Here is a 21,354-nt window from a genome sequence, read left to right as displayed (position 1 = left end):
TAATCTGTAACATCGACGTGAAGCTGGAACATTTGCAGACGTGTGAGGTCGATCCACGTGCAGGTCAGCGGGTTACGAGCGATGAATCGGAGCAAAGAACTCAACCAGAGCAGAAAATCGCTCTCCTGCCTGTCGGCGGGGATCCTTAACGTGACGTGACGTGAGCTTGTTCTGCTTCTGCACATTCACCGACCCCGTGTCTTCTCTGTTTGTCTCTTGCAGCAATCGGTCCGACTCATCTCCTTATGTAACCGCCTGTCCCGCTCCTTCCTGTCCAGGAGCAACATCAGCGTGGCCCGCAGCGACGACACGCTGGTAAGACGGGGCCTCACACCAGCAGAGCAGCACATAAATACGTTCAGCTTCATGCACCGGCTCCAGCTCTGAAGTCAGTCCTTATCTCCAGCCAAGAGTTAGAGTAACTGAGACGTGCAGCGCGAGCGCTTTCAGTTTGACTGAATGTTCAGTTACAGCTCAGGTATTTGTGGCCTGACAGACGGCAGAAAACCATCTTTTCCTCATTCCTGCTGCGTGTGTGTGTGTGTGTGTGTGTGTGTGTGTGTGTGTGTGTGTGTGTGTGTGTGTGTGTGTGTGTGTGTGTGTGTGTGTCTTTGTTGGGAGGTTTACTGTACTTGTGGGACCGTCAGCCCTTATGGAGACCTGGTCCCCACAAGTTTGAAGCCATTTTTGAGATTCAAAGTGGGTTTGAGTGTTAGTTACAGTTTGGTTATGGGTCAGGCTGAGGTTTACGAATTCATTTTCCATGGTTAGGGTCCAGGGAAAGCATTATGTCAGTGAGATGTCCCCACAGGTCATGAATACCCAACGTGTGTGTGTGGTTTCCAGGCTCCCGGCGTGCGTCCGTCTGCGGTAAATGATGAGTCAGCTTGTTCGGACACACGGAGGCTTTTATGTTGTTAGCGTGTCCGTTTCCAGTCGACACGATAAGCTGGACAGATGTAAACACTGCAGCTTCTGTGAGGAGCTTAATCATTCACAAAGCAGCCGAGGCCGGCCCTGTTATGTCATCAAAGGATTACACAGCAGCTTCCTGCCGTCACAGGTGACCTGACAGGTAGGACTGGGCACGGTGAGGTCACGGCGCCCCCTGTGGTTCAGGGTAACAAACACAAGCTCTCTGATGGAGACTTCCAGGCAGTTCCACGGTTTAGTGACTTACCTGAAAAGCAGGTACAGGTGGGTGTTCGTGCTCTGAGAACAGCCCGGCCTGCTGGGACGGCTTTGTGAATAATTAAGTTTCTCACAGAAGCTGCAGTGTTTACATGTGTTCAGCTCATGTTACCGAGGTCAGCTCCGCTAGTTCAGACAGCTCATTATTCCTGCATGCTCCTGCAGGACTGTTGTGATTTCTTCCTCAAATGAACCTTTTGATTGTTGTCTGTCTTGTTTTTTTTTATCACACATTCAGGTATTTGTTCTGCAGTTTGGATAAAAACATTTGAACTTGGCAGCGATGTGAAGCAGAAAGACTTCATGTGATTAGAGCTCGTTCTTGCTGAGCGTCTGCTTGCATCACCGCTCGATGAATAAATGGATGAGTGTGGTTACCGTCGCAGTCGGAAGGCCGCTTCTTTGACTGCAGTTATTAAATCATTTCTGTGTATTTTGGAGGTCACAACGAGACCCGGAGGTCTTTTTCACGTGTGTGCGATCGAGGTGGGCATGGAGCTCCCAGCAGGGCCTCGCTGCTCGTGCATGTTTGTGCTGTTTGCAGCTCTCCGAGGTGCTTTAGTCACGGCTCGCCCAGCAGCGAGGTTATGTTGAGGAATGCGGCCAAAGAGTCGAGCTTGGCTGAGCAAACGCCACATCAGCCTCGCTCTCTCGCTGCCTCCTCGCCTCGCTCATCGTCGTCTCTTTGTGCAGCGAGGCGGCACGGCCGGTTGCTGCGCTGCACGGCTGACTCTGGCTGAAGGTGACCGGGTCACGTGTCGCTGACAGAGTCGTAATCGCTGGATTCTCGGTTTAGATCAAGTGAGCAGCAGAGGATTAAATGTCTTTAACCGTGTTTCTCACCTGTTTAGGACGAGGAAGACTCCTTTGTGATGAAGGCCATCATCCACGCCATAAATGACGACAACGTGCCGGGTCTGCAGCATCTCCTCGGCTCGCTGAACAACTACGATGTGAACCAGCCCAACAAGGTGACGCACAGACACGCTCAGCTCGTTCCTGCTGAACCCAACGAATCTGAAGTAGTGGCGCAGAAGCACGTCTGCCAGTGTCTCTATTCAAAACTGAATACATCAAAGTGAAGCAGGCGCCACCCTGAGTCATCCACACAGAGACGTGTGTGTGGAGCTGTGGATGCGCTGCCTCCATCTTTCTCTGAGAAGTCACGCTTTGAGTTTTAGACGCTGGGACCAGGTTAAGACTCGGTAACGAGTTGGCTTTGTGCTGAGGTTGGGAAACGGGTCAGACTCACACGAGCGCGAGCGCGGCGTTTCACATTTAAACAAAGTCACCATTCAAACAGATAAAACCGTCACATTTGCAATTTTTATAACTAAATAACTTGTTTATTCTTCATGATCCCAAGAAATTGTGAAAATCAGGGAATAATTTTCCCTTTTCGGGCATTTTTCACACCTGTGTAGGAGCGCTGGCTCAGCGGGAGCAGCGATTTATTAAACTGAAGATCTCAGTTTTTCCACTGCAGGCACGTCTCACAGTATCCAGTGGGCTGGATTGCACCGCTGTGCTCCAGATTCAGATGAATCATGCAAATAATTTGAGAAATTATTCAGTTGTTGTGCAGCCTCGTGTTGCATAATGATGTTTGTGATGATGTTTGATCCGGCTTGTTCCAGCTCTGATCGACGCAGAGAGCTGATTGGCTGTCAGAGTTACATGTCTGAGCTGTGCTCCACACTGTGTGGACGGCAATCCTGCTTTCACATCCAAGGCAAAACGTAGCAAAGTGGACTATCCACCCAGGAATATAAAGTCTGACACAACCATCCCTCGACTTTATTAACCGCTTATCCAACAAATCCCAACGCCAACAAAATCACGACAGATTAAAAGTTGATTAAAGAATAAATTGAAAGCTTGAATCGTCTCAAAGATCTCCATAAAAATCTTTGTGTCTTTTCCATATTTATTTAAAGCTGCCAGCATCCCAGAAACTAGGTCGTCCCGTCCTCCAGCCAAAACACAGCAGAAGAAAAACAGCCTGACGTTTTAAACACTGACGGTCCACAGAGCGTGTTTCCACAGAGCGTGTTTCCACAGAGCGTGTTTCCACAGAGCATGTTTCCACAGTCGGGCCCACAGTCGCTTCCAGGCTCATCTGCCATCTGCAGACTTTTGCAGTGTGTAAACAGGTGAAATCTGCAGATTTGAAGTGTTATTGTGAAGCATCATCACGTCTTCATTAAAGAACATCAGTGAATGTGGGCGGAGGATGTGCTCGTGGTGCAGCGTGTTAGGGAGGCGTGTTCACGTCCGGTTTGTGGCACCGAGGGAGCGTTTTATGGGTTTTCATAAATCAAAGCACAGCCTGGGCATGATTACACAGAAACTAAAACACGCTTAGTTTTTACACCGCGCAGCCTGATGGTCGGGTACATGTCAGGACTTGGCGGGCGATGTGAGGACGAGAAGCCATTAAACTCAGTGAAGTGTAAGAAAATAGGAAGAGGAAAGAAATGAGGTGGGGAAGGATGAACAACCAGAGGCAGAGTCGGTACCTGACAGACTCGTCGGCTCAGTCTGTCTCTGCTCAGGGACTCGTTCAGAAAAGGTCATCTCGCCATTTTCATTCATTATTCCTACCTCAGTCTCGTTTACTTCCTCGCCACGTTTTCTGTGTAACTACAGGCTGTCAGATTGAGCTTTACCGCACAGATTAAAGACGCAGCGTTCACACATAAACAGGAAGCGTAACACGCGTGTGTGTGTTTTGCAGCACGGGACCCCTCCCCTGCTGATCGCAGCCGGCTGTGGAAACATTCAGATCATCGAGGTCCTGATGAGGAAAGGAGCAGAGATCCGGGCCCACGACAAGGTAAGAGCCGGACCTGCTGTGACGAAGACTGCATGGAGGAGCTGTAAGGCGCATAACAGCTGACCTTTGACCCTGCTGTGAACCAGGACAGCTTCAGATGCTAACAGCAAACTTTTTTTGAAAATCAAATATTATAAAAAAATCAATATTTCAGGGAACAAACCTGCTTCGACGTTGCATAATGAAGGTTCTCATGATTGTGAATATTTGGGCCTGTGTAATGACAGAAATGAAACGCATATCAAACACAGTCGAGTGATCAGAGCCGCTCCTCTTTGCTGATTGGCTGTTTCATACGCAGTAATGCTGGGATGGACTCTGATCGTCGGTTCGTCCTTGCTCTGCGTGCACTGATGCTGTTGTGGTGCCTCAGAGGTTTTCTATCATATCTTATAAACACATTTTAATTTGAAATAAGAAAAAGTGTGAGATATCTTCTTCTTTAGAAAAATCAGAAGCTAATGTAGACGTGAGGGTTGAGTTTAGCCCTGCGGGCTCTGCCTGCAGCACGGTCAGAGCCCACGTGTGACAGCTGACGTCGACTTGTTTCTTTGAAACTTATGAAGTTGCTTAAGATTGTTCAGAACCAACAAAGTGCATCAAACACAAAACTTGTGCCGCTGCTAAAACTCTTTGTCACAGCTGCATCTTCATCAGTGAAGCGTCAGAGACGGGAGGAAGACTTTAGCAGAGCCTGAAATCGTTTCCCTTCCGATAGCCGACAGTTCCTGGAAGTTCTGTGAGCAGCTGAACATCCGCAGCAGCTTCTCCCTGACAAACGTCCTTCATCGTGCCGTGCAGTCACTCTGTGCTTGCACCGAGCTGCAGGTCCTTCCTTGTTTTCCAAGATGTTAGAAAATAAGAGACGTCTGGAGCTGCTGACCCACACCAGGGTCGACGTCACGTCTCCAAACTCTGACGCAGCGATCTCGTTGCCTTTGATTTGATTTCAGTGCCACACATGAAATCAGGTTAATGCTGCACACACTGACTGCCATTAAATAAAGTTTCATTCTGTCATCATCGGTGCAGCGAGTTCAGGAGATTTATATAGAGACGTTATGACTTTATACAGAAACAATGAAAGAACGTGTTTTGATCTTGTTCCTCCGTTTAGAAACCACAGCTTCAACGTTGTGTCTGAGCCCAACATCCAAGCACATCCTCAGAACGATCCCGTGTTAGAGAGCACGGCACAGTATTGTCCAAGGATGCGTTCCTATCGTGTGGCTGCAGACTCTTTACTAAAGGTCAGGGATAAATCCTGCAACGCTGTTCTCTCTCCAACCCTCAGAGCGGAGCCAACGCCATCTACTACGCGGCGAGACACGGCCACGTGGCGACCCTGAGATTCCTCCATGACAAGAAGTGCCCGCTGGATGTGCAAGATAAGGTAGAAAAGCAGGTCCTTCCTCTCTGCACGTCTCACACTCACATGGAAAAACACACACTTACTACGACTCATCATGCTCTGTTATCTGTCAGCAATTACTCACTGCCTCCTACCCACAAACCCCTCGAGAAGCATTACTTTGAAATGCCCAGAAACAAACACACACACACACACACACACACACACACACACACACACACACACACACACACACACACACAGCTTTACACATTCACACTCTCACATTTCCACACCTGTGGAGAAAACCAGTTACTCTGGCATTTTATCAGCTTATTTGCTGTTGCTATGGAAACAGGCCTTGCAGGGAGAGATGGGATTGGTGCATCTGTGTGTGTGTGTGTGCGTCTGTGTGTGTGTGTGTGTGTTTGTGTGCTTTCGATGCTAGTGCAGCCTCGGCGTGCCTTGCCTGGGCGTCCAAAATCCCAGAAGCGTTTTCCCGTCTCTCCGATCTTCACGAGGTGTCCTTTCCTGTCTGCGAACGCTGAGGCGGAGCCTAATCTGCGCTGCACGCGCTCTGCTGATTACTCTCCAGCTCCCGTACAGGCGTCGTTAAAGTTTCATCTTTCTTTGTTACACAATAAACCCCAAATCACAAGCCGAGGCGTTTGTGTGGAACTAGATAATTGCTTTGTGAGAACAGAGAAGCCAAAGGACCTTTCAGGTTTATCATAACAAGGTGAATCTGCAGCGGCTTTTTATGTAATTCGCCAAATTAAACCGCTCTTTGAGGGTTTTTCCTTTTTTCCAGAGTGACTCAGTCTCTAAGAAACAAGTAAACACGTCGTCTCGCTAACGAGCGTTTACGCTGACTGCCAGCCCCAAGTCTGAAACTCGTGGGTCAGTTTTTAACGAAAACAGAAGCGGAGTCAGAGTTCTAGTCAGAGTCAACATCCACAGCGTCCACGCTTGGTATGCACGGTCTGTGCATGGTCTGTGCACGGTCTGTGCATGCAGTGCAAACATTTGGCTCTGTGTTGTGTTTCAAGAAGCAGGGAGGTGAGTCCGCTGTTCCCTGTTAACATCTACTGGAGGTTTTGGCTACTATACGGAAAATCTGGGATGTTTGACCAAACTACAGAATCTAAACTGGAGACAGCATTCCCACTTATGGTGTCAGGATCACAGAGGCCCCCTGCTACCTCCACCTGCTCCTCTGATGGGTGATGGAGGACCGCCCTCCGAGGAAGCTCTTTCCCGCTGCTTGTATCCTCGGCCCTGTTCTTTCGCTCGCTGCTCTCGGGTGAAGATGGAAACAGAGGCTGTGCCGCGTGTCGTCTCCTCCAGTCTTTCACACATTGTTTTTGTCATGCAAGAGAAAATTTGCACGCGTGTCAATCATCTCTCATCACCGTCTAGCAGCTCGTGCAATCAACCAGCGCCTGCAATAATAAACATTTCACTTCCCGAAGCTGAAAGGAAGGTTCTCCAGGGAATCCTCCGGACACCAGCAAAGCTTCGTCTCTGTCACTGCGTTTATACTTTTACTCTGAGATTTCATAGGAACCGTTTTTATCTGAACCGTCCGACGTGTCACAGACGTGTTAGACGTCACGTGTGTCAGTCAGGTGGGTGTGAGCGACAGACACACAGTCGCTTCTTTTGTTCTTTTGTTTGACTTTTATGACACAATTTGATCGTTTCTAGCTTACTGCTAGTTTAATCTGCTGCTTTGTTATTAACATATTGGCCGTTGGTCACCTCCAGTCCGGCGAGACGGCGCTACACGTGGCTGCTCGCTATGGCAACGTGGATGTGGTGAGCTACCTGTGCAGCATCCGAGCCAACCCGGACCTGACGGACAGGGTGAGCGAGTGCAGCGACGGCATCGGAATAAGAACCGAGGGGTTGTTCGAGGGCCGCGGGGTTTTATCTTTGCGTTCCACGTTTCTGTCTGCAGGAGCAGGAGACGCCGCTGCACTGCGCTGCCTGGCACGGCTACTCTCCGGTAGCCCGAGCTCTGTGCCAGGCGGGCTGCCACGTGGACGCCAAGAACCGCGAGGGGGAGAGCCCGCTGCTGACGGCCTCTGCCCGCGGCTTCGTGGACATCGTGGAGTGCCTGGTGGAGCACGGAGCTGAGCTGGAAACCACCGACAAGGTGACCAGAGCTCAGCCTGATTTATTTTGGCACATTTTACTTTTACTTTTACGTGTTTTTGTGCGAGGGTTGACTAACAGGTCTCACAGCACACAGGTCTCACCACCTGTGCAGGTCACAGACACTGACCCGTCTGTGTTTGTGTCTCCAGGAAGGCCACACAGCTCTCCACCTGGCTGTGCGTCGCTGTCAGGTGGAGGTGGTCCGCTGCCTCCTCAGACACCGCTGCCAAGTGGATCAGCAGGACCGCCACGGAAACACGCCGCTCCACATCGCCTGCAAGGATGGAAACCTGCCCGTCGTCATGGCGATCTGCAATGCTAAGGCCAGCCTCGACCTCCCCAACAAGGTGAGTGCAAGCACTTCCCCCCAGACGGCCCGGATACGCTCCCTGAGGCGTTCCCAGGCCGCGCTGAGAGGACTGGTGGTATCACATAGTTTTCAGACACAGCTGTCCTCCTGAGAGTGAAGGTGGAGGTGAAGGACCTCCTCCTAACTCTGCGCTCCGCCCCCTCCCTCACATTCAGACACTGATGTTAATGTGTGGGGTTTTTATTTTTCGTCCCGATGCCGTTAACATGAATACGCTTTCTGTTTTTACTCTCCTCTTACATAATCTTCAAGCACATCTACTTCAGCGCCAGCTCAGCGATGCCGGTGTTATGTGATGTGTTACAGCACCTTGATGAGTCAGGCCGAACGTGTCTCTGTCTTATAAAACACGCTCTGCGTGACCAACAGCACCTGAGTGATTGAGCTAGCAGCCTCGGCGCTGCAGCCTTCACCCTGCGGATCGTGCTGCAGATGGGCTGCAGAGCGTTTTGCATTACTGTCACAGGAGTCTTAGAAGCACAAGAAGAGCATAAGTAAACGACAGCTAACCGAACCACACTCAGCTTGACGCTCTGCAGGAAGTGAGATCCATGAAGTAATCTTCCTCACGAAGAAGACTCCTTTAAATCGAACCCCATCAGCTCAGCTGTGAGTCAGACCTGCTCCACATTGACCACAGTTTCAGATGATGAGGTGTCTGTGCCAGTAATCCCTGCTCTCACAGACTAATATGGTCGCCTCACTTGTGTGAGCACAGAGCTCCGCCCACCTGCTGTTCGGTTTGTGAGGAACGGCCAATGAGAGGAAACTCTCTCATAGGTAAAGGAGTTAGAATAGTTTGACCTGAGAGCAAATGTAGCTGAAGAAAAATAAGACGAGTTTAAATGAGTGTTTTAGATCGTTGTTTTGCAGCTGAGCTAAATGAGGCCTAATCGCAGGTGGAGCATTGATTAAAAACACAGGAAGTAGAATATAACGCAGTGTAATGTTTACAGAGGTATGGGCTGTTTTCTGCTGACATATTTTAAAATGGTCTTTCTTCTGATATCTCCTGCCCTCCTCACACACCTCTGAAGCTCCCGTCCTCTCGCCTCCCGCATGTTTCTGATTCTACTTTCTATTTTGACACCATACATTTAAATAGATTCTGCGACGGGGAAGCTTTTCTCGGCTTTTTCTGCAGAAACGTGTTTTCAGCGTCGCACAGGGAGGCGATGTGCATCGGGAGCAGACGGCGCTGCCAGAGACGTCGTGGTTCATGCATTATTCTCAGCTGGAGCTCGTTTCTTTTAAGCTCGTGTGAAGCAGCGAATCACAGGCTGCTGACTCTGGGTCGGTCTTTGCTGTCAGCTGCAGACACCGAGCAGAGAAATAAGAGGGTGGGATTGAAACCGTCTCCAGCTCAGTTTGCAGCATCACAAAAACAGGGTGGATGTTCTTCCAAACTGCTGCAAAGGAGAATGGATTGAAACGCCTCCGTCACTGAGCTCTGATTAAATCCCAAAGCTTTTACTGTAACATCAACATCGAACTGCTCTGGATTTATGAGATATTGTGGTATGAAATTGATGGCAATTATATGGTGTTTACAGTAATTAGCATTGTTTTCAGGGCACTGTGTTCCTGCTCTAATCAGCAGTTTTATTCTTCAGGCTGAGCGACCGCAGCGGGAACAGCGAGCAGCCGATCAGCCGCCGAAGCACGACCGTGCGCTTAATTAGGCCGAGTTAGCGCGAGGCAAGAGGGGGACGCCGTTCAGTGTTTGTTTAGAAAATGTGATAAATGTTGATTTCAGTGTTTGTGTCACTCTTTTTCCTCCACATTTGTGTTACAGTGACGGCAGCTTAAAGAGAGCAACGTTTTATTTTTGCCAGCTTTCTTCTGATTGGCTGCTCCTCATTAACAGGAAGTGGGTGGGGCTTCTCATAGAGAGATGTGTACCTGAGAAAACCATCAGATATCTGCTCTGTATGACATCACGCAAAGATTATTTATTGATTTATTGAAAAGAACTGAATGTGAGCTTCTTAAAAAGCTTCTGCCTCAACATTTAAACTGAGCATGCTCAGAAGGTTTTGGCGTTTTCAGGAATCCTTATTCGAGCATTTCTGCTCAGCAGCCTCAGTTATTAAGAATAACCTGTAAGTGTCAAAGCGAACATGAATGATTGTGTGCGTGACTTTCACCGTGTCCGGCGCTGACGTGTGCTGCTTCCTCTCTCCTCTGTGCGTCACAGTCCGGCAGAACTCCGCTCCACCTGGCGGCGAACAACGGGAGCCTCGAGGTCGTCCGCCATCTCTGCCTGGCCGGAGCGAACATCGACGCTGTCACCAACGTAAGGCACCTCTCTGTTTTACCGCTCGGGCGGGTGCAGCAGCACCTCGTCATCATCGTGATGAGACTCTGACAAACCCAGTGCAGCCCTTTGGTCTGTAGGATGTGTTCACACGTGAAGCTGCTGCGATCTGTGACTCGAGTATGGTGGGGGCGTGGTCCACGCCGACACGCCTCATATAGTATGTAAATTGAAACGTCGCTCCCGTGCTTGTTCAGATATTGTTTGCGTGGCGATTGTTCATTTTCTGCTGGGGCTGCAGACGAAGGCGCCGCTCATGAATCCTCAGTAAAACTGGGAAATTCTTCTGGCATCGTTCCCTTACCTCCGCCCTCGTCTCCGCCCGGCTCAGCTGCACCACCTGTTTGTTTTTTAATAATCTCATCCTCTCAGAGGTTTTCAAGGCGAAACCTTCTCCTTGTTTCTTCTTTCTTCATGTTACTGAAGTTCTTTCGACCTCTTGAACCCTGATGAGCTTCCTTGCAGTGTCCCATCCACTTCCCTCACAGTCTCTCGCTTTGAGCTCTTAAACTCTTATTAGAATATTTAAATCCCAGCTGGCAGTTTGAGAGCTGCACCATTAAATCAAATGAAAAGTCTGCTGAGGATTTTAAACATTAGTTATTAACATGTTTGGGGGCTTTAAAATTTCTCTTTGAAAGTCCAAGAAGTAAAAAACTGTGAGCACAACTTCAAGAATGTTAAATTTCCAAAGACGTTTCCTGTAGTTTACGTCTGTGGGGTCGTTACGAGCGCTTAGCTTTGTTCAGGAGATTGTGCAGCAAGACTCCTGTTTGTCACTGTGTTTGCTGCACAAGGCAGAAGAAAGCAAGCAGGAGAAACGGCTTCGTTGTTGTGCAGATGAGATATTTAAGACGAGTGAATCCAAGCGTGGATTTGGTGACTGCACAGAGACGTTTGTGCCGAGTCTGCGGCAGGTGAGGCGTTAAAGGCTTCAGCAGCCGCGGGCTGAGAGCTTTTATCCAAGCGCTCGGGATCAAACGGTTCCACATTCAGCCCTGAGTGGGTTTGACTTTACGGATAAGTGGGAGTTCATGTCCAATCGTTTTAGATCCGAAAGGATTTTTATTTCTCGTTCAAAGCTCAGCGCTCTGAGCTGATGCTTCTCCACGCCGAAGGCCAGGAGATGACTTCATCCGAGCCGCGTCCAGGATCCAAGTGGTTTTATGAAGAACTGTTATCGTGATTTTATAAATCAAACGTAATTGAAAGAGTTATGTCACGAGCTAAAATTTCATTTATGTGAATGTTAATGTTGATCGTTTGAAGTCTCTAACAAACAAAAACACTCGTGTCAAATGTTCGGTACAAGAACTGGACTCACAGTGAGCGAAGAAGCAGCCAAAGACCGAAAGAGACCTTCAGCACGTCAGGGTCGGCGCGTCAGCCTCCATCACGGGCGCCTCCCTGCTTCTCCTGCCAGAGCTCACAACATGACCTCAGTTGTTATTGTGCAGATGTTTTCAGCCTGTTCAGATATGATTTCCAGATGTTTCCAGCGTTCTCCGCCGATATCAGAAGTAACGTGTTTTTGTCCGTCATTGAAACTCGTCTCAGAGCCTCAAATCTAATTCTGCTCGATCCTGATGCATTATGTTCTTTCTTTCATTCCATTGAATTGATCTGGTTCCAGCAGCAGACGATCCGCGCTGAGCTTTTTCCCTCTCTGCCTTCCCGGGATGTTAATATTGTATGGCAGCTGATGTGCTGTGCATGTTTCATGTGGAGCGCACACTGGGATGTATAATTCAGTGTCAGGGAGGACAACCTTCCACGGTGCCTCTGTGATCTCTGCCTGGTTTTTCTTCCAAATCATTCCAGCCTCTGCGATTTCACCGTTACTCGTCGTTCCCGAGCTTCCGTTTCAGCAGATATTTAGTCTGGGCTGGAAATACTGTGGATGATCTAATATTCCTCACATAACGCCAGCCGTTCATCTGTCACTGCCAGGCATCAGTAGTAATAATCGTGACACTCAGCCATCTGTGTGAGGCGAGCACCGCGAGAGCGTCCACGCGTCTAAATGCTCAGACTTCATTTGCCCAATCCAGTCGGCTCGGGAGGTCGACGATGTCGAAGTCCGATCGTCACGACGAGCTGTTTGGGAGGAGGCGGCGGCGCTCTGTGGGCGTTTCAGGCGTCCGTGCAGGTTTTCCCAGCGGAGCGTCAGCCAAGCCGGACAGTGACAGATACATGAACGCTGTCAGGAATGTGGCGTTTGTGTCGGAGCGCTGGAGCGGAGAGGGAAAGTAACGTGTGTGTGTGTGTGTGTGTGTGCGCGCGTGTGCGTGCGTGTGTGTGCGTGCGTGTGTGTGCGCGCGCGTGTGTGTGTGTGTGTGTGTGCGTGCGTGCGTGTGTGTGTGTGTGTGTGTGTGTGCGCGCGTGTGTGTGTGTGTGCGCGCGTGTGTGCGTGCGTGTGTGTGTGTGTGTGCGCGCGTGTGCACGCGTGTGTGTGTGTGTGTGTGTGTGTAATTAATCCACTGACATCAGCTGAGAGACGACGCTGCGTGATGAGGAATAACTGTCATAACTAATAAAGGTCACTTCAGGCACATCGATCTGATTTATGTAAATGTCGACGTTTTTGGAGAACATTCATTAAATGAAAGCAGCTGACTAATAAATCACTAACAGCAGACGTCAGCGTCGATCAAAACAAAATATCTGCTGAATTTCCTGTTATGATGAACAAGTAAATAAATATACAAATATAAATGATTTGTGTATCTAATCTGCTGGTTCTGATCTAAACTGGTTGAACACGTGATGTAAGTTTGGGGGAAACACTCAGTTAAAGTAAAAGCAGCGTCTGCTGAACTGGTTAACAGGAAGCTCTTTTTTGTGCTCGAGCTCCTTTTTCATTATAAAAACTCCAGAAAACGAATGTCCTCAGTGGAGCTGAGGAGGAGCCAGAGGAGATGTGATGTTTACTAAAGACCTGACTTTTTTTGTTTTCCTCCTGCAGGATGGAAAGACGGCGGAGGATTTGGCTTCGGCCGAACATCACGAGCACGTCGTGTCACTGCTGGGAAAGCTTAAAAAGGTAAAGAGGAAGAAAAAGGCTCAAAAAGCTCGAGTTGGACTGATGTGTTCAACCAAGTTGTGTCAGCTGAGCTTGTTTGAAGAATGAGGCTATAAAAAAAATGATGTGATGATGTGAACGCGGTTTAGGAAGTGCAGATGATGATGATGGTGGGGGTGATGAGGCACAGTCGGGCTTCACAGTCGTCACACTTGGTCTATTTCGGTGCAGAGGTGTGGAGAGAGACGTCTCGGGAAGACGGGAGGTGTTAGATTTTAGCGATCCGCCGTTTTTAGACTTTGGGGCGCAGTTTGCTCGACACGTGCAGGTGAAAGGACGAACACTCGGTGAAAGCCAAACCTTTCATCTCCATGACGATCAGCTTCACCCTCCACAGCGGCGTGTGTGCGTCCGGTGTTCCCGGTCACAGCTACCAGGACACGCTCAGACTCCTCGTCTAAAGCTACGTGATGCCGACGTCTCTTTTTTTCTAGAAAACCTGCTGAGAATCGGTGAAAACATGAAGCAGCAGCTGTGAAAACAGCCGCCGTCTGCACATGCTGGGCTAATCTCAGACACTTTGGCACGTTTGAAAAGGCCGACTTGTCGAGAACCAAGAGGGGGAGAAACCCGGCGGCTTGAAACGAGAACTCGTTCGTTTTAAAGCCGGATTCTGTGAATCACACGTTTTGAAATTGGAAATGAATTATTTTTTGACACGTTAGCATAACCCAGGTGGGATTAGGAGCGCGTTCACATCCCACGTATCCGCTCGCAGCGTTTGGGGCCACTTCTGATGCGTGACTCATTGGATGGTTAGAGAAACGTCTTAAACGGCTCCATCGAGCTGTCAGATCTACGGCGGCGTGAGCAAGCAGCTGGCTTTTGTTGTAAATGTTTCCTGCGGCTGAGTCACTGTTTCATTTTTACAAGAACATTAAGAGCAGTTTTAAAAACCGTCCTCGTAGCCCGAAGAATCGATGATGTTTGGAAGAAAGCGTCTCCTGTAACGCCGCTCACAGCCACGGCGTTTCAATGCTGTCACATTTAAATGTTTTATAACTGAAGTATTTATAGACACATAAGATATGGAACGTTTTGTTTGAGTCACAGGAACTCGCCTGTTCATCCACCAAAATAAAAGCATTTAAGCTTCCTGCGTTGTTTTTAACCACTCTGTCCAATGAATGGTAGACAGACGCCTGCAGGCGGAGCTCACATCCTCAGTTTATGGTTCACCTGCTCAGCTGTGAGATAGCTAACCTGTGCATGAAACTTTTCTCTGTCACCACCAGGGGGCAGAGTTTCACCTGCAGCTGCGATGTCACCGCAGAGCTAAGTGGTGACATTTAGCTCGATTTAGTGATTTTGATTCTCTCTCCCCAACCAATCACAGCAGATGGCCCCGCCCCTCCCTGAGCCTGGTTCTGTCGGAGGTTTCTTCCTGTTCAAAGGGAGTTTTTCCTTCCCACTGTCGCCAAAGTGCTGCTCATAGGGGGTCATATGATTGTTGGGTTTTCTCTGTATTATTGTAGGGTCGACCTTACAATATAAAGCACCTTGAGGCGACTCTTGTTGTGATTTGGCGCTGTGTAAATAACACTGAATGAACTGAATTTGTTGGATGGAGCTGACACTGCTGCCTGTGGCGTTGAGCTAAAGTACAGCCCAGCTCTGGTTCCACATCAGCTGATATCTCTTCAACACAATACGCTGATGTGTATTTTTAAATAAGCTTTTCTGCAGTTTGAAGCTGACATAATGTGCAGCAGCACAAAATCTGATTAGTTGAAATGTGTCATGTGATTTTTGGGGCCTTGTGGGAGTCGTGTACAGGTGTCTGTGACCTGAGCTGTCGATGTCTTCTTCTGTGGTGTGTTTTTGGGTCAGGACAACCACAAGCTGAGCTACATCCAGCAGCTGCGGCCCACTCAGACGGTCCAGCCCCGGATCAAACTCAAGCTCTTCGGACACTCGGGAGCCGGGAAGAGCACGCTGCTGGAGTCTCTGAAGTGCGGCATCCTGCGCAGCTTCTTCAGGAGGAGGAGGACGCGCATGACCAACGCGGCCCGGCACCCCAACTCGCCCGTCAACTCCAAACCTCCCGGTAGGTGACAGACAGGTGGAGTCGCGTCGTCACCAGCTCAGCATTAATGCTTTCACTGCCGCAGCGGTTAGCACCGCCCCCTCACAGCAAGAAGATCCTGAGTTTGTGCTTGTACAGACAGGTGTGTGTCACCTGGTGACAGCTCTGAAAGGCTCCACCCCCTCCAATCACCCTTCGGCTACACATGCCAATGTTGGTTGGGATAAGCAAAGAAAGACACACAGAGACTCCTTCGTTTATTTGTGAGGAGTGCAGTTAATCAGAGGAGGCGTCTCCCTGGCACATCTGTCTCAGAAAACTTCAGCGTGAGTCATTTTATTAAATGTCTTGTTTTATCCACGTTGTAGACGCAGCTGTTGTTGCTGCTCATGTGAGCATGAACATGAGCCCTCACAGTCTCGTACTGAGATGCAGTTTGAATCTCACAGGGTGAAATTGATAAAAGCTGATCAGTTCTCCTCGTTATGTCCTCTGGAGTAAATGATAGATGAGCACAAATGGAACAACTGTCTGCTGAGGGAAACCGTTCAGGTGCTGCTCTGAGGCTCGGGTATCTTGAGGTCTGTGAGGTGTTCGTGGTTTTCAGGAAAGTGCAGTGACGACGTGTTCAGTGTCTTGCCTGCCTGCCCTCCTCTCCCCTTTAGCTGCTCTGTTATGCGCCGCTTGCAGCCATTACGTGACGCCCGGGCTGATAACGGTCAGGTGCGTTAGCCGACTCCTCCGTCTGTGAGCCTGCCGGCGTCTCAAAGAGTCAGCGCTGGTCCGTATCGACCGTTTGTTGTTTCTGCAGCGATACGTGACGTGAATCCAGCCAAAGACAAAGAAACACAAGTGTCGATATTTTAGCGTCGCCTCCCGAGACCGCTGAACGCTGCATATTGATTTTGTGGCTTTCAGCCTCGGCGTGCGCTGATATATTCTTTTATTTCCTTATTTGTAGCGAACTTTGAAATGTCGCGGAGCTCCATTAACGAGAGGCCTCGTCGTGAAAGGTGCTCCTCGGTAAAAGGAGCGCTCTTTTTAGGCCTGTTAGCGAGAGAAGATATGAGCAGCTTCGCTTCACTGAACTCTGAACCGCCCGACGTTAAACGGTATGAAAACAGCTTTTTCTCTCCACGTCGAGAAAATGAGCGGAACCTGTTGGCTTTAAGGATTTCACTCATTTTACACCGATCACAAAAACCACACACGGGTTTATAACAAAATGCACATCTAACAAAGGTTTTGGCCTCTCAACGACTGGAATTAAAAGATTTGCAGCCACTAATACTTTACAATCTCTTTATTGAAGTATAAAATCCCATCAGAAATGAAAACATTCGGATGAAATAAACATCTGTTTTGTGGATGTGTGTCCAGATGTGCCTGAGTTTCTGACTTGTCCTTCGCTGTGCTGTGAACAACCATCGTGCGTCTGGCGTTTTCCCCGATTTGTCCGCCCAGACGCTCACTCGTCCGTCTCAAACATCTTCTCTCCTCCAGCTCTTTACACCAGCGATGATGTCACACTGATGTCTGTGATCACCCAAAGACCAGGATGTCATTTTACTGTGATTAAGACCTCAAAAACAAGCTGTAGGTGTGGTCCCGAAAATCCAAACTGTCCCTGCAGAGTGGATTCATTAGCAGTGAAATGGCGCCCCCCTGTGTTTGCAAGCGGCGGTTATTTGGTAAAGATGATGCAGATGTGTTTGCTGCAGCAGAGAGAGACATCTGCACTTAATCTGAAATACTTTGAGCGTTAGTCACAGTCGATCGCGCGCTGAAGTACAGCAGAGATCAGAACAACAACCTCTGAGAGCAGAAACCAGCCGCTGTGTCTTTAAACACCATCACCGCTCAAACTGTGGAGCTAAAAGTCAGGATTTATTCCCTGATCTAACAGCAATATAGTGCTGCAGGTTCTCTGCTTCTCCTGTGTGTCCCTGCTAAATAAAAATCAGTAAAAATTCTGCATTAACTGAAAGTAGTCCCGGTGGTTGTCATGGTTTCTCCTCCATGTCTGTGTTCAGTGTCGGTGAGCATTTCCAACCTGTACCCCGGCTGTGAGAACGTGAGCGTGAGGAGTCGCAGCATGATGTTTGAGCCCAGCCTGACCAAAGGCGTGCTGGAGGTCTTCTCCCCCGTGCACAGCGCTCTGTCTGCGGCTGACGAACAGGCCACCAAGGCCATCGACATCCAGCACGCCAACATCCACGGTGAGAGCCGCGAGGATCCCCGCGGAGGACGTTCACGGTTAAACCTGTGTGTGAAATTCAAGCAAAGCTCACTCGGCTCCCTCTCTGTAGGTGTGGGAGATTTCAGCGTGTGGGAGTTTTCTGGAAACCCGGTCTACTACTGCACCTACGATTATTTTGCGGCCAACGATGTCACAGCGATCCACGTGGTCCTGTTCAGCCTGGAGGAGCCGTACGAGACCCAGCTGGGCCACATCACCTACTGGCTGAACCTGCTGAAGGCCCTCACCCTGCCGCAGGAAAGCATCTGTAAGCAGACCAACCATCTACTGCCTTCGTGCGGTCGGTGGATGGTCGACTTTAATCTTTTTCTTAAAAACATCGATATGTTTGAGGTTAGGAGCAGATCTGCAGACAGGAAGTAGAAGCTGCAACGATAGAGAGTCGGCAGGTTTGAAAGTCTTTGTTTCCTGAGTAATTGGAGAAAAATATGAGTTTTCACTGATACTTCGCCAAGAGTTTGGCCTTTTTGAAGCTTCATTTAAACAGTTTCGTGCGAGGCTGTGGGAACTACATTTGCTGTTGCAGCAGCCAGACAGTTACACAACCTCAACACAACCTGATCATGATAAGCTGTCTACTGTGACGGTTCACAATCTTAACTTTTCTTCAGCTTTCGGTGGTCGGATCCAGCAGCCTCTCGCGGTCGTCCTGGTGGCGACGCACGCCGACCTCGCCGACGTTCCCAGAGCGTTCTCCGGAGAGTTCAGCTACGACAAAGAGAGGGCGCTGCTCAAGGAAGTCAGGAACAGGTGAAGAGCACCTCCTCTCCATACTGCACCGAGCGGTGCCAGCTTAAATCACGTCAGTCACATGATCCGGTCACAGCGAGCGTACGTCTCAGCCTTACTGATCAGACAGCAGATAGCAAATTCAGCAGTTTCACCGCTAACACAGCAGAGCTAATGTTTTGTAAAACCAGATCTAGAGTGAGGAGAGCTTGAGAATCTTTTAATGTTGCTTTGATGTTTATGTTTGAAAAAGTTAAAGTGCCGTCAGTCAGTGGAGATTATGTTGATGAGTAAAAAAGCGAGCGGCTTTTTGTCAAGACAGTCGATGCGACCTCAAAGAATCCCTGCAGAGAATAAATTAGACGTATTAATCACACAGATTTCAGTGATTTGTTACAAAGTTTGGTGTTTTTGGTTTTCGGTCCAGGTTTGGGAACGACCTGCAGATCAGTGACAAACTGTTTGTGATGGACGCTGGAGCCTCAAACTCTAAAGACATGAAGCTGCTGAGGAGTCACCTGCAGGAGCTTCGAGCCAGCGTCGTCTCCGTGAGCTCTGCAGACTCTCACTCCCCGTGTCCTCTTGTTTCTAAATGTCCTCATACCTGAACAAACGTAGCGTGGTCGTTTATTGTCGCCGCTTCCTTCTCCGTCTCTGCAGAGGTGCAGTCCGATGACGCTGCTGTCGGAGCGTCTGCTGGCCGTTCTGCCGACCTGGAGGAAGCTCAGCGGACCCAACCAGCTGATGTCGTGGCAGCAGTTTGTCAGTGACGTGCAGGAGCACATCAACCCGCTGGTGAGCCAGGATCACCTGCGCACGCTGGCCCTGCAGCTCCACAGCATGGGAGAGGTGAGTGTTTGACCAGGAGCAGGCAAAAGGAGTCGGTGTTTTACTCCTGAGTGCCAGCAGGGGGCACTGCAGGCTCCTGAATAAACCAAACCAGATGGTTTTCATCTGTGAGAACAGCAGCAGGAACACTGTGTTCTGTTTGTGTGCCTCTGCTCAGGAAGCTGAATGAGGAACCAAAACTTTATTTATTTATTTATTTGCATGTTTTTCACAGATAAAGCAAAAGTTCCATTTAATGTTGTTCCTTAAATATTTATTAGCTTCTTTCTGTATTCTGTCTTTGTCTCATGACATAAATTTTTCTGATAAACGTCCACGCGCTCACATTTCTCCCTCGTCTCCTCCACAGATCAACATCATGCAGAGTGAGACGGTGCAGGACGTCGTCCTGCTGGAGCCTCGATGGCTCTGCAGCAGCATCCTCGGCAAGCTGCTCTCCGTGGAGACGCCCAAAGCCATCCACCACTACAGGGGGCGCTACAGGCTGGAGGAGGTGCAGGCCCTGGCGCCTGAGAGCGACGTGGACGAGCTGCTGCAGATCCTGGATGCCATGGACGTCTGCGCCCGGGACGTCACCAACCCCACCATGGTGGATGTTCCCGCACTCATCAAGACAAACGGCCTCCACCGGTCCTGGACCGAAGAGGAGGAGGAGGAGTCGCTGCTCTACGGAGGCGTCCGAATCGTCCCGGCCGAGCACCTCACTCCCTTCCCTTGCGGCCTCTTCCACAAGCTGCAGGTGAACCTGTGTCGCTGGAGCCACCAGCAGAAGCCCGAGGAGGACGGCGCCGACGACAACGATGGAGATATTCACCTGTGGACCAACGGCGCCAAAGTGAGCCAGGCAGGAGTGGAGGCCATGATCCTCCTGGTCAACCACGGGCAGGGTGTGGAGATTCAGGTCCGTGGACATGATTCTGAGCGGGCCAAGTGCTACACCCTGCTGGACACCCTCTGCAGTATAACAGAGAACCTGCTGGCCTCCACGCTGCCCGGACAGCTCACCGCCAAATACTACCTGAGCCCTCAGCAGCTGCGGGAACACCACGCCCCCATCATGGTCTACCAACCCAAAGACTTCTTCCGGGCTCAAGTCCAGCGAGAGACCTCGCTCACCAACACCATGGGCGGCTATCGGGAGAGCTTCAGCAGCATCCTGGCGTTCGGCTGCGCTGAAATTTACCAGTGGGGGATTCTGGGAACGGACGTCCACATATCGGACGTGCCGCTGCTGGCTCGCCGGAAGCTGTGCCGCATGCTGGACCCTCCAGACGCCATGGGGAAAGACTGGTGCCTGCTGGCCATGAACCTGGGCCTCACTGAATTGGTGGCCAAATACAGCAACGGGACTCCAAACGGCACCTCTGAGCTGGACTTGGACTCGGACTCCCAGCAGGCCGCGCTGCAGCCCAGCCCGACGGCGGCTCTGCTGCAGGAGTGGAGCGGGCGAGCGGGCAGCAGGGTCGGCGTACTGATGGCGAAGCTGAGGGAGCTCGGCCGGCGCGACGCCGCGGACTTCCTGCTCAAAGCGTCGCCCGTGTTTAAGGTTAACACGGAGGCGCTGGGAGGAGCCGCCAACGGCTACCCGCCAACCTGCAACGGCGGCACATCGTACAACTCCATCAGCTCCGTCATTTCCCGCTGAGGGCTCGCTGTCCCCGCCAGACGTCAGGAGGTCGCTCTGACACGACGGACTCGTGCAATCTTTCCGGTCCAGCTGCTCACACTTTAATCGCTCCGTTTTGTTGCCGTGCAAACCAGATGTTGTGTTTGTGCTCTCCACACCTGTACAGCCGAGCTTTCCTCCCGCTACGAATGTCGTGAAAGAACCGAACGCTCCGAGCTCCAAAGAGGAATTCTGTCTTTTTTCTTCTCTTTCTATCTTGTTGTTTGCTGCTTCCTAACGTCCCTCCTGCTGTCACGCACACTCCAGTCTCACTCCAAGGAACAGCGCCATTTTCTAATCTCCACGTGTGGTCAGAAACATGGCAGCTGCACGTGTGGCTCGAACCCGAGGGCTGAGTGTGTGTCGTGTTGCTCGCTCCATCCATCGCTTACATCTAATATCAGCTCCCTCCTCGCGTCTGGTTTACTGATGTGAAATTTGGTCGTTCAGCTTAGCGTTTAATACATTTACAGCATTTCTTTCAGAGTGCCTTGGTGGCCTTCTACCTCCCTGAAGA

General features: G+C 50.1%; 1 protein-coding gene across 5 annotated transcripts in view; it reads left to right on the top strand.

Moving 5' to 3' along the window:
• Positions 1 to 20,886, top strand: part of dapk1 (death-associated protein kinase 1) — a 60,871-nt gene extending 39,985 nt beyond the window's left edge. For 4 of the 5 annotated variants that reach the window (XM_026186106.1, XM_026186112.1, XM_026186110.1 and 1 more), the window contains 16 exons: positions 223 to 315; positions 2,043 to 2,162; positions 3,929 to 4,027; positions 5,322 to 5,420; positions 7,146 to 7,244; positions 7,339 to 7,536; positions 7,688 to 7,885; positions 10,106 to 10,204; positions 13,191 to 13,268; positions 15,138 to 15,354; positions 17,367 to 17,552; positions 17,643 to 17,840; positions 18,205 to 18,343; positions 18,750 to 18,870; positions 18,983 to 19,171; positions 19,521 to 20,886. In XM_026186106.1, the coding sequence (XP_026041891.1) occupies positions 223 to 315; positions 2,043 to 2,162; positions 3,929 to 4,027; positions 5,322 to 5,420; positions 7,146 to 7,244; positions 7,339 to 7,536; positions 7,688 to 7,885; positions 10,106 to 10,204; positions 13,191 to 13,268; positions 15,138 to 15,354; positions 17,367 to 17,552; positions 17,643 to 17,840; positions 18,205 to 18,343; positions 18,750 to 18,870; positions 18,983 to 19,171; positions 19,521 to 20,816 (3,429 nt within the window). In that variant the 3' untranslated portion in view covers positions 20,817 to 20,886. The remainder of the gene's footprint in view (positions 1 to 222; positions 316 to 2,042; positions 2,163 to 3,928; positions 4,028 to 5,321; positions 5,421 to 7,145; positions 7,245 to 7,338; positions 7,537 to 7,687; positions 7,886 to 10,105; positions 10,205 to 13,190; positions 13,269 to 15,137; positions 15,355 to 17,366; positions 17,553 to 17,642; positions 17,841 to 18,204; positions 18,344 to 18,749; positions 18,871 to 18,982; positions 19,172 to 19,520) is intronic. The other variant, XM_026186111.1, reaches the window with a different exon arrangement.
• Positions 20,887 to 21,354: the final 468 nt, after the last annotated feature.

Source organism: Astatotilapia calliptera, chromosome 12 (assembly GCF_900246225.1).
Source record: "Astatotilapia calliptera chromosome 12, fAstCal1.2, whole genome shotgun sequence".
In the NCBI taxonomy this organism is placed as follows: Eukaryota; Metazoa; Chordata; class Actinopteri; order Cichliformes; family Cichlidae; genus Astatotilapia; species Astatotilapia calliptera.
The sequence above is the reverse complement of the archived record's forward strand: the minus strand, read 5'-3'. Positions and strand labels throughout refer to the sequence as shown.